Here is a 12,991-nt window from a genome sequence, read left to right as displayed (position 1 = left end):
TATATTTCTGTTAAAGGTCCTGAGTTTACATGCATAGCCCATGGACACAGACAATAGTGAGGTGAAGACCTGGGGGAGGGTGGGCGAAGGGGGTTGGCAGAGAGGGGTAAAGGGGGCTAAAATGAGCAACGTCTGAAATACTGTAACAATAAAAAATTATTTTTTTTAAAAAGGTCCTGAATTTACAATGATTTTCCCAATTGAATTTCCTTTTTTTTTTATTCCTTACATGCCTTGCCAACCACCATTATGCCATCCCTTTGTTGACAATGATGTCTATTGGGTTGGTCTCTTGCTCTAGTTGATTAGCCTGTCTTCCTTGATGAACAGCAGGAAACACAACCCCCCAACACACACACACACACACACACACACACACACACACACCACACCAGAGCCAGCATTCTTCTCCTATGCTTTGTTGGAGGCATAGGATGTCTCCTGACAGTCAGACATCCTTTTAAGACAATGACTCCTTCTGGAGTAAAATCGTAACTCAGGAGTTTCAGAGAACTTTGGTTTCTGTTGTTTTATTGTTTTGCTGAGTTGACATTTGGGAAGCTGATATTTGTTTTCACAGGATATTTTATTTAAAATATTTTAAATAATAATTTTTGCTTTTTTTGTTTAAAAAGTATCACACAAAGGAATTATGAAGAACACCATTTCCCTAAGAAGTGGTTGGGAACGACTGAAAAGTATAAAGATGAAAATTGAAACAATTTATTTTTATTTTAAAAATAAAAATCCAATTTCATCACACAGAAATAACTCCTGCTAATATTTTGAAGAAGTATTGAATGTAACAAAAAAGAAATGAAATCAACATGCAATTTAAAAGTTGCTGAACCTCAGACAAATATTTCATCAGAAACATTGAAGATTAATCTAAAGGGTAAAAAAAAGTAAAAAACATTAAAAGTCCATTGGGCCACTATGATTTTTTTAATACCCAAGTTATACAGTTGTAATGAAAGTCATCAAAATGGCACAGTTCTGATTTAAAAGTATGTATTTACGAGAAAACATCTGAGTTAAAACATCCTTACAATCAAAATGGCAGAATAAAAACTGCGGGACCCAAAAGTGTCAGGCTTTCCCTAATTTTTTTCTTTTTTGTTTACTATACTTTGTTGTTGTGTTGCCTTAATTAACTTGAGAAACATTTGTTTCTAGATAGTTAAACTTAGTCAAGCCCATAAAAATCAGAAGACCTCTCTGATATGTAACTGGGTAATCAAAACCTATTTTTTCATTTAAAAAAAAAGTTCAAGATCCAAGCCTACTTTTAAGTTCATTCTACTAGAGAAAGGAATAGGGAAAAGCTGAACGATAAGCACAAAATCCAGGGCTGCTACCAGCCAGTAAGCACCGTTTAGACACACTGGCTGTGTAGAGCTTCCCAAGTGTCCCTGCTATCCTGGCACCACCCCCAAGAACCCCCACCCAACACCACCACAGCAATGAAACCAACAAGGGGCTCCCAGGGCCCTGCTCCAGAGCCCCAGGCCCTTCCTGACTGGCACTGTCCTTCAAGCCCAGGGTCGTCCTTCACTCTCCTCACACTCACTCCCACATCAATCGGTCAGGAAGTGCCCCCGTGGCTCTATCTTCAAGTCCATCCAGAACCCACCACCTGGATCTGAGCCACCTGTTCAATCACTGGATTAGCCTCCTAGAGACCCCCACTTCCGCCCTGGCCTCCTCCAGTCTTCTCTCCACAGAACAGCCACGCTGATTATTTTAACGTGAGAGTCAGACCCTGGCCCTCTGCACTCAAAATGCTTCAGTGGATGGGATATCACTCAGAATAAGAGCTGCACTCCTGACAGGTCCACCAGAACGCTTATCACTCTAAGCTCCTCTCCTAGTCCAGCCCCCACTCCAGCCACTCCGGCTCCTTGAGGTCTGGGGAGCAGGCCAGGCGCATTCCAGCCTTAGGGCTTGGCGCTCTGCCCCCACGCTCTGCCCTCAGATACCTCCTTGCCTGATGCCCTCGTTTCTCTCAAGTCTTCGCTGGATTCTCATCTCAGTGAGATCTCCTCTGCCCATCTGATTCAAATTTCAACCCACCCTACTACTTTCCTCTTTCCCCTCCCAATTCTCCTTTCCTTCCCTCTTATCTTTTTTGTTTTCCTGTATTGATCAGATTTATTGTTTATGGTGTGTCTGCATCACTAAAACATAAGCTCTACTAGGGCAGGAGTTATTTTGTTCACTGTTGCGTTCCAAGCACCTAGAATAGTACCGGGTACATGGTAGGCACTCAGTAAATATTTGTTAAAATTGGTTAGTGCTCATTTCATAGCAATTAGTAAATAATTTGAATACATCGCCTAAAAATCGCCTACAAAACTATCCTACAAACAGCAGTCAATGGGAAAAGAAACAGCAATGTGCATCATGGGGAAACAATTGTGGTTAGCAATTATTAAAATCCAAAATGATAGTACCCGAAAAAAATGATTGTACCCAAATTCAGAGTATCCGGCAGTCCCAACCCTACCCCACATTACCTGACTAAAGGAGGCTTGGCCTTGGTGCTATAGGAAAACTGCTCCTTTTGCTTCGTCAGTTCTCAAATTCATTTCAAAATTATAGCTCGTTTTATTTCCAGATCGTGGCTTTTATGAGCAGTGCATCTCTCTCTCTCTCTCTCTCTCTCTCTCTCTCTCTCTCTCTCTCTCTTTGAAGTTTCTACTCGTTGGAAGACATATATACCTTCAGCTCAGCAGGGATTTTAATGCTCCTTGTTATGTGACTCAGCTGTTACATTGCAATCTCTTTACCTGCTGTCCTTGAACAGTTTTGCTGGCTCTTAAATCCTGTTTTCCTCCTTCCTGAATTCTTCTCTTGTTTTGCTGAAGTTCACCCAACAAATCAAACCAAAGGCCGTTTGTGTGTTTGTTTGTTCCAGAAAGGAAGCACAGACGGTGGTCCTGCCGAGTCCTTGTCTGTCTGCCACGTGTGTCTATTTTGTGCATGTCTAGAGTCCTGTCAAGTTTATATTCCAGGTGAGCGCTGATGCCATGAGAGGCTGGTCTTGCAGCCACAACTTTCGTCCTACGTCGCCCAAGGTCCCTCTGCATATCCCTCTCTCACTCAGTGGCTATGAAACCACAGAAACAGCTAAAGCCAGCTCTCCAGGAGAGATATGCTCTGTGCGTGTAAGAAGCAGCGAACAAATTTGATGTGTGTCTATCAAGTAATATGATGAACTCATCAGTGTGTCTTGCCATGAAAGCCCACTGGGAATGATTTTATAAAAAGAAATCACCGTGCCCGCTTAGGCAGCACATATACTATAATTGGAATGATACAGAGATTAGCATGACCCCTGCACAAGGATGACACACAAATTTGTGAAGTGTTCCATATTTAAGTAGATAGATAAATAAACCGCCCATTGACTTATCACTGGGAGGCACCTAGATTCTTCTAAAGCAAATTTGCTTAGAGCAAAGCATGACTGAAGTATGGAACACCATTGTTGCTTCCTATCAACAATCAAGAGGTGAAAGGGCTGTAGGAAGCAAGAAGCTGGGGAAAAATGAGTGAAAGATGCAGAATATAAGGAAGATGGAGAAAGACTGAGAGACAACCTGGAGGTAATATTCAAGCCCCAGCTTTTAAAAAGAAGGAAAAAAATGTTATCTTGTAGCCATGGATAGAATTAGTACAAAGGAATTTAGAAGGAGCCCAGGAAAATGGGAATAATAAATGTTGTTTTCTGAAGTGAGTTAGGACCCACCACGATTCAGAAACTCTGGTCTCAGTGGAGTTAAATGCATAAAATAGGAAGCATCAAGTTAATCAGAGAAGGGTTAAGATTCTCAAAAACACAAATGGCAAGATTACTTCCAGAAGGCCACACCTCATTTCTTGATTGCCTGCTTGCATTTTGGGAAACATCTGATTACTCCACAACCCACAGACAAAGTCTTCAAAAGCAGCAAGAGAACAAGACAATTAGAAGCCTCCTTCAGGCGGGCTGAATGAGCAGGGGCCCTTCTAGCCGCTCCGTTTCGGGGCCGAGACCTGGGCATCCACAGGCTCGCAGCACCCTCTGCTGTTAAATTTTCAAAAGACGGCGCCTGGGTGTTGGGGACTGAGACTGCTAAAGGAGGCAAATTAACAAGAGCAGAAGAAATTCAAAATTTGTTTTCAATGCAAACCTTCGGGATGAGTTCATCTTTCTGGTAACAGGCAGCAAAGACAAAGCAAAACAGAAACAGCAAGGCGGTCTTTCAGGCTTTTCCAAGCTGAGTGGAAATCCCCCAGTCACCCACACCACGGCTCCAAGACAGGAAAAAAGACACGTTTTTCTACCACCATTTGTGAAACACATGTAATTCTGTTTTCATAGAAATGGAGCCCAGAGTAACAGAAAGGGGGAGACAGGCTTGGAATTAAATACAGGGCGTTAGGGTCTTATCTAAAAGACTAAACCCCTGGCTTTTTGGTTCCCGCTTTACAATGTCCATACCTGCCCTAACAGAGGTAAAATTAGAGGCTACATGGCAGCATTATAATGGAAGGTTTTCACTTCTATTTATAGCTTGCTTATTTGGTCTTTTCTCCTTGCCAAAAGCACCAGACAGCCTCAAGGTCCTTAAATGCCCTTGTCCTAAAATCACTTATTTCACCATGAGAGAGGCTAGTTTATAAAAGAAAAGATATTGGTCATAGATATCATCTGTGCGCTCTGTTAAAGCATGTTAATGGACATACCAAGAAGCCACATAGTCTGGCTGAAGGACTCCAGAGCCAGACTGCTGGCTCAAAGCTGCGCCATTTACTAGCCGAGTGACCTCAGGCAAGCTGCTGTGCCTCGGTATACTCGTCTGTAAACTGGGGGTGACAATAGGGTTTTAATGAGAATCAAAGTGCTTAGAACAATGCCTGGTAGACCTAGGTAAGTGTTGGTTTAATACCAACTAATAATGAAAACAATACCAAACCAATCATAATGGTGCAGTGGCACTAAAGTCTGCTTTTCATTATTTGAAATTGCAACTGGCAGAGGTTTCTATCAAGCATACCTTCCCTGTGTGCATGGGGTCTTTGTCGGACTGTTGTGTCTTCCACCCTCTCTCTGCTGAGGTGTAATGCAGGGTTTACCTTCTGCGGATGGAGAGGGAGAGAGCCCTCGGGGGTCAGAAGAGATGGCCTAGCAGTGGTGAGAGGGGCTCATTTGGGTGCAGAGCAGCACAAGACTTACTCTTTGCCTCCTCGTAACCGCCGCATAAAGGTACCCAAAATATGTACAACACACTGATGAACCCGGCAGCCTCCTCAAGATCCTGGCCACCTTCTGTGGCTGAAGACAATTCCCAGCTCGAGGATTTCTACAAAGAAGGGGCTTAGCAATGGCCATCTGGTTGTAAGGGAAACCAGCAGAATTGTCTTAAAACAAACTGTTAGTTTTGTTTGCCTATTAAGCACACTGCTTTATGGAGACTAAATTCTCCCCAAGCCTCCCTTGTCACTGTCACAACCCTCTCTATTTTTCTTCACCCCGCCCTTTCCTTCTTTGAATTAACAGATGTGTAATTTCGCTTTTATTCGCTTGTCTTTCCTGTCTTTTTTCTCCATGGCCATAAATACCGTAAGAACAGTGGCCAGCTGTAGTATTCATCACTGTGGCCCAGTTCTTAAAACAGTGTCCGGGACACACACTACTCTCAACAAATATCTGTTGAATAAATGAACAAATGAGTTCTGTGATTATGGTCTGCACAAGAATAACAACAACAAGCACGATGGTATGAAAAGAGGAACTGCCGTTTAACAGGAGAAAATGGTGACCCACCCTTATTTCTGAAACACTTGGCTTTGAGGTTGTGTTTAAGGCTGAGCGGGGAAATTTACCAGCAAGCTCAGCTGAAGGGTGCTTCTGCAGGGGGATTGTGAAAAGGCCCAGCAAAAGAGAGAGAAGACTGCCCCTGTGAGGGTCTCTTCTGCTCTGGACACAGGCCCGGGTTCGCTAACCGAGACCTGCGCTGGTCCCTTGAAGGGGAGAGCCAGGCATGCTGCCAGCAGCCGTCTGCACAGAAGTTTAGTCTGGAAAAAGAAGGAAACTTCTCCATCACTCTTTCCCAAGTAGCCCTGGTTGCCCTCCATCAAGGGCACTTTAGTCATAGTTTGGATCCAGCTCAGGAAAGGGATGGCAGACACAGAGCCTTCTGCAAGAGGCTTTCTCAATAGGGTACGTTGAGCTGTCTGTTTTCCCAGTGGGGCCCTGGAGTTTATTTAAGTTCTTCTTAAGGAAAAGAGCTGGCATTCTAGCACAGCTTGGCCGGCTCCCTGGTTTCCACTCAGGGCTAAAGGGTGAAGTGGGGCTATGGGACATTTAGTCACAATAACTTCCTGAATTCCTGTCACTGCCCCTTGTCTGTTTCTCATGCAACAGCTGACCAACCTGTGCACATACAGTTAGTTACCCAGGAGGCCCTCGCCTTGGTGCAAGCCACAGCATCCATGTCTTTAGCAATTTATGGGAACTTAAGTCATAAAACTGTCTTAGACAAGGAGTCCCTTCTCACTATTACTAAGCTGTAAAAGTGGGTTATAATAATGTTCCAGGATATATAATCTATTATTTCATGGGTACATAAAACTCTATCACACTTTGTGCTAATAAAATACCTATTATTCCGTTTGTGCTAATTTAATGTTACTCTAATAAATAATTAAACTAATTCTACTTGGTTTTCTGGTGAACCTCATGAAAGACAGTCCACCCATCCCCTGAAAACAAACTGTTCCTCTCCCCTGCCCCCCATTCCCCCGCCCCAGCCCCATCTCCTTGGGGAATTGGATTAAGGCCCCTTTCACAGGCACCGATGACATCACCAGTTCAAAAAACAGCTGCTTTATTTTCCCTTTCTTTACACAACTAAATTACTGTTTTCACATAATTTGCTCAAGTGTTTATGTATTTTCCTGAGTTATTTCAGAAAGTTCCTTCTTTCTTAGGATGCTATGTTCACATCCCCGTTCTTATTTATTTTTATTTTTATTTTTTTTAAAGAATAGTTTATTGCTCAGCTGGCATGGCTCAGTGGTTGAGCGTTGACCTATGAACCAGGAGGTCACGGTTCGATTCCCGATCAGGGCACATGCCGGGGGTTGCATGCCAATCCCCAGTGTGGGGCGTGCAGGAGGCAGCCTATCAATGATTCTCTCCATCATTGATGTTTCTATTTCTCTCTCCTTCTCCCTTCCTCTCTAAAATCAATACAAATATATATTTTAAAATATTTTAAACATCTCTTGATGTCTTTTGTACCCCTATGTATGCCTAAATTTTTGCCTCAGAAACTCAATTCCCCTTCCTTCTGGCCACCTCCCTGCAGCCCAGCTCTCCCACTAATGTGCCTCCCGGCTTCAGGCGAAAGCCTCGGACTCCAAATTCCTGTCCCTGATAGGTAGTCTGCCTTGTGGCTTTCAATCTTACCAGACAAGTTGTTTCAACTTCTCTCACTTGGGAGATGACTAATTGGACCCTGTCATTCTTTCCTTCGTGGCTCTTGACACATGAGGAAAAGTGATTGCCTGCCAGAGCTGTATCCACCCAGAGGCCCAGTCCATGCAACTTCAGTTCTCTCTCATTAAACCATGTTTATAGCCAGGAGCTCATCTAATGCTCCTCTCGGGGTTGGAAGAAGAATATGGAAACAGCTGCCCACAACCACGGCTTATCAACCTGGGTGTCAGTTTTCTCCTTATTTCTCTTCTGTTATTTCATCCTAACCGTCTACGCCTTGACCATATTTGTCTAAAGTTATAGCTGGATCTGAGTGTTAGGTTGATTTCAGTTTAAGATATTAATTATAAAGGTGAAAGACTTTTGCCAACACCAACTGAGAGCTGTATCCCTGAATGAGGGGCTAGATGTTTATCGTTGTACATGGCATTGTCAGATTTGGGCTCATCATGGACTCAGCTGTTTGTTTTTTGTTAATCCTCATCTGAGGGTATTTTTCCATTGATTTTTCAGAGAGAGTGGACGGGAGGGGGAGAAATAGAGAGAAACATCGATGTGAGAGAGACACATGGATTGTTGCCTCCTGCACGCGCCCCGACCAGGGCTGGGGATCGAGCCTGCAAGCAAGGTATGTGCCCTTGACTGGAATTGAACCCAGGACCCTTCAGTCCACAGGCTGATGCTTTATCCACTGAGCCAAACCCACTAGGGCTGGACTCAGCTGTTTCAATTACTCACATGTAACTGGAGTTGGTGCATTACTTGTAAGACAGATGCAAGGTCACCTGGGTTATGAAACCCTGAGTTTTGAGGCAGAGCTCTGCAGTGGGAAGAGACACCTTTGGGCAAGTCACTTAAGTTTATCTCCTTTAATGGTGAAAATTGTAAATTTTATGTTGTTCATTTTACTGCAATAAAGAAAAAAAAGAATTTATTTCCTCACTTGCCAGATCAGGTTGTCGATCTCTAAGGTTCCTTCCAGGCCCAGAATTCTGTTTTGATTCTGTGACCTTACTTAGGATGGATAGCCCTAGAAAGATCTGACACCTAGTTGGAAAATTGGGAATCAGTACTAGACAGCTTCTAAAATTGCCATTATGTTTAAATAGAAGGTAACTTGCGAATGAATGTCTCTTCCTTTATATGTCTAAGACGGAAAGGATTGCCAGTTGGATTTCCTAGTTTTGCAGACTACATTCTTATTCATAGCTGGAACTTTCTACAGGTATATCACATATACATGTAATCACATAATCACGTAACTTCATCAGGAGACCCAAGATTCAACTAAGTTTGATTTGAAGGACCAACTCCAAATGTCGTTAACTGACATGCCCTCTGAGGAAAAAAACTCAGGGGCTGTTTGGAGGGGATTTGTCTGCAATTTAAATGCAGTGGAACACTGCCCCGGCTAGGTAGCTTAGCTGGTTAGAGCATCGTCCAGATATGCCAAGGTTGTAAACTTGGCAAATGGTATCTATGGCTCCAGGGGGGGCACTCCGGGGCCTTCCTAAGGGCTTGTCGAGCTCCAAGCCTCCACTCCCTGTTCCAACCAGAATAGAGCAGCTTTCATCCATTTCCATATTGTGCTTCTACTTGTAAAACTTCATGGAAGTTTCATTATTTAAAAAGTTTAGAAGCCACTGCCCTGGGTGACCACTCCATTCCTCCCAGCAAAATTCTATGAAGCCATGTTCCCTGCCTGCCCGTTCCTCCAGCAGGAACAGCTGCAGAATTTCCTCCTGTGGGAATTTTACCTGAATAAAGTCCTTGTGCGAACAAGAGGAACATCTAAATTAAAGCGATTTGCTGGGAGCTGCTGGGCTCAAAAGAAGCCTCCCCTGGGCTCAATCATAGCTCCTGAGTAAGTCAGGAAAGCACCTGGGATGGCCGCACCCATGTCCGCAGCACTACCCGGGGCACAGCTCACCTGGGGCGACAGTAGGGCAGCGGCCCCTGCATTTATCAACAACTCCCAACGAGCAGGTACAGAGGCGCAGAACATCAGGTACTCAACAATTCTGTGTTCTCAGATCAATGGGGAATCGAGTGTTTTCCTGAGCACTTACAGTTGAATGTTACCTCACGACACCCGGGAGAACTAGGTACTGCCCTTACTGCCATGTTATCAGCGAGGCAACTGAAGGTTGAAAAGGGAAGGTAACTTCCCCAGGCAAGTGAGAACCAGAATTTTTTTCTTAAATTGTGACCTCAGGCTTAGACTCATTCACCTGACTTGCACGCTCCTTTGGCAGCTATATTTCTCCGTGAAGAAAGGCTGCACCTGAGTTTCAGTAAATTAGTGCACCTTACCACGTAAGACTCATTCGCATAGGCTATGTCTAAGGGACCAAATGAGTGACCTGTTTATTCACAGATGTTACCGCATAAGCACCCGGGCGTACACTATATAAATTAGTAAAACATGGTACCACAATAATCGCAAATCGAACTATTTTATTGTCTGTGGAGCCAGGAGGCGTCTCAATGGCAGGAGCAGCGGGGAGGTGCGAGTCTCACTCCTTCAGCACTCCTGCGTGCGGACGTAGTCCTGGAGAAGCACCTGCGCCTCCGCCGCCGGCTCATCTTGGTGGCCTTGCCCTGAAAGCGGCCCTTCTTCCCTGCGCCTTTGCCCTCCAGCACCTCAGCCACCCTGGGAAAGCAGAGATATGTCAGGGGAAGGAGGCTCCTCCAGCGCGAAAACCCACAGAGAAACCAAGAGCAGCCCTGAGTCTTTCCCCGGGGGCCTGGGGCAAAGGGAGAGGAGGAGTCAGATGGCTTCTAGAAATCCTTCTTAAAAAATACTTGCAGCCAGACCCGGTTTGGCTCCAGTGGATAGAGCATCGGCCTGCGGACTCAAGGGTCCCAGGTTCGATTCCGGTCAAGGGCATGTGCCTTGGTTGCGGGCACATCCCCAGTGGGGGGCGTGCAGGAGGCAGCTGATCGATGTTTCTAACTCTCTATCCCTCTCCCTTCCTCTCTGTAGAAAATCAATAAAAAACATATAAAAAAAAAATACTTGCACATGCAATATGTACCATGTTTACTGTAAGAGTGAATAACTGGAAACAACAGAAGTGTCTAGAAATGGCCTAGATTGCCCTAGCCGGTTTGGCTCATTGGATAGAGCGTCGGCCTGCGGACTGAAGGGTCCCGGGTTCAATTCCAGCCAAGGGCACATGCCCGGGTTGCGGGCTCGATCCCCAGTAGGGGGCGTGCAGGAGGCAGCCAATCGATTCTCTCTTATCATTGATGTTTCTCTCTCTCTCTCTCTCTCTCCTTCTTCCTTCCTCTCTGAAATCAATAAAGAAATATATTTTAGAAATGGCCTAGATAGATTATGGCAACCTCCAGGGAGTAGAGTGAAGGTACACTAGGGGCAAGTGGCTATAGACACAACGCCTGTGGGGACCAGCAGGGAGTCAAACGGGTGGGCGAGAACGGCGGGACTGTGGCAACCTGGACAAGCCTGTCCTGTCTGCAGAGGGCGCCACTGCTCAGGTAGCCACCACCATGTGGAATGTGAGCCCAGTGTGGCCAGGGAGTGCCAGTTGTTTTCCTTTTTGGAGAAAAGCCAGAACTATGTCTTTTTATGTAAAAATCTCCTGACTTTAAAATGTAGCAAGTATTTTTTTTTTTAATTTAAAGTAGTACACAGGCCAAACCAATCTCTAGGCCAACCCTGGCTGCCTGTCAGGAACCTCTGCTTTAAAAGCTGTTTTCCTACGACAACCACACATTCATTGGAGGCACTCGGGACCTTGAAGATTCCGTTAAGAAAGAACAGGGGCACTACACCACCACATCTAATTTAAAACAAAATATAAACAATAACACAAGGGGAAAGAAGTCCAACAAAGTTCTAACTTTTTCCTAACCATTATATCAATGCCTTTTTAAATTTTATTTCAAAATCCTAATTTTCCCCCTAAAGAGTACGTGCCTCTCCTCTGCTGGTGCCTTAAGCACCTGCTTCATCTGCCTACTGATATCCCAGCACCTGTACTCATGTATCACCTAAGAATCTCAATTTCTAAAAGAAAAAACAAAACACATGGATTTAGAGCCAAAAGACCCGGGTTCACGTCTCAGTTCTGCCCCTGCTTTGGGAGATCCCAGGCACCGGGTGTGCCGTCCCTCACCTATGAAACTGGGAATGATAGTTGGAGATAATGATTTCAGCCCACATCACAGGTCTGTGATGTGAATCAAAATGAGATTGCAGACGTGGCGGCCTCTGTCCTCAGTAAAGGGCTACTGCGTTAGGCTTATAGGCTCTCCCACCCATGCAAAGCCGTCTACGAAAGGTTACCTGGGTCCCAGGGTCTCTACGGCCTCAGCTGGCCCTGCCAGTAAGAAGAGCCCAGCGCCTTTCTCATCGCCCACAGTTAAGAACAGGAGGGTGTCCTAGGAGGTAAGACAAGGAGATGAATCCTGATACTTAAGGATGTGGGGTCAACCCCTCTATACTGTGCACTCTCCTCAGTCTCAAGAACAGATTTAGAAATCATACTGCAACTATAAGTGCATCAAATCAACATGCTGTACGCCTTAAACTGACACATCCTATCTCAACTAAAAAAAAGACGTTTTCTCTAAAACACAAGTGATGTTCGAATGAATGATAATGCAGCCCCTCCACTCTAGCCACCAGAACCAAGAAACTTTTCACCAGTGACCACAGGAACTTAGGTTCAACCTTAAGAAGATAGAAAGCTGCCCGGCCGGAGTGGTTCAGTGGATTGAGCGTCGCCCCATGCACCAAGAGGTCACCAGTTCGATTCCCAGTTAAGGGCACGTATTTGGGTTGCAGGTTTGAACCCCAGCCCCAGTCAGGGGTGTGGAGGCAACCGATTCATGTGTCTCTTTCACATCATGTTTCTCTCCCTCTCCCCCTACCTATCTCCCTTCCACTCGATCTAAAAATAAAAAAATAAAAATCAATGGAAAAAACAGCCATGGGTGAGAATTAACACAAAAAAAGAAAAAAACTGTACTGAATGAATTTCTGTCCCCTACTCTTCATGTGCTCATGTGGAAGGACTTCAGCTAACTTAACGCCCCTCATTTAGGTCTCTACCCAGGGTGCATCTCTTACCTCTGACCCAATCTCATTGGCAATGATATTCATGAACTCAGAATCGCCCTCCTTCCTACAACGAAAGGCACAGATGTGAGATCCAGGTTGGAGTGGGAGCTGGGAAACCACAGGATGCCCAGCTCCTCCTCATGAGGCTGGCCTCCCTGCTGCCTGTTTGTGCGAAGTCCCAGGCCCCTCAGCAAAGAGAAAGCGTGCTGTCGGAGGGCCAGCAGGACATCCTTCTCAGCATCAGCAGCTCCTAACAAGCTTTGCATTTATTTTTGTCTCCCTTTAATACAGTGGTTCTCAACCTTCCTAATGCCGCGACCCTTTAATACAGTTCCTCATGTGTGGTGACCCCCAACCATAAAATTATTTTCGTTGCTACTTCATAACTGTAATTTTGCTACTGCTATGAATCG

The 12,991-nt window shown here is 44.9% G+C and overlaps 1 protein-coding gene and 1 non-coding gene across 2 annotated transcripts in view; one reads left to right on the top strand and one right to left on the bottom strand.

Moving 5' to 3' along the window:
• The first annotated feature begins 3,278 nt into the window (after positions 1-3,278).
• On the top strand, positions 3,279-3,382 carry LOC111826755. Its single transcript, XR_002830135.1, has one exon. It is a non-coding gene; the product is annotated as a U6 spliceosomal RNA (small nuclear RNA).
• Positions 3,383-10,013: 6,631 nt separating this feature from the next.
• The window catches only part of LOC102422794 (alanyl-tRNA editing protein Aarsd1), a 13,669-nt gene continuing 10,691 nt past the window's right edge, over positions 10,014-12,991 (bottom strand). The window contains 4 exon segments of the mRNA XM_023756970.1: positions 10,014-10,063; positions 10,066-10,142; positions 11,802-11,896; positions 12,588-12,642. Coding sequence (XP_023612738.1) covers positions 10,014-10,063; positions 10,066-10,142; positions 11,802-11,896; positions 12,588-12,642 — 277 coding nt within the window.

Source organism: Myotis lucifugus, unplaced genomic scaffold, assembly GCF_000147115.1.
Source record: "Myotis lucifugus unplaced genomic scaffold, Myoluc2.0 scaffold_100, whole genome shotgun sequence".
NCBI lineage: Eukaryota > Metazoa > Chordata > Mammalia > Chiroptera > Vespertilionidae > Myotis > Myotis lucifugus.
This window is presented reverse-complemented; position numbering and strand designations above follow the sequence as displayed.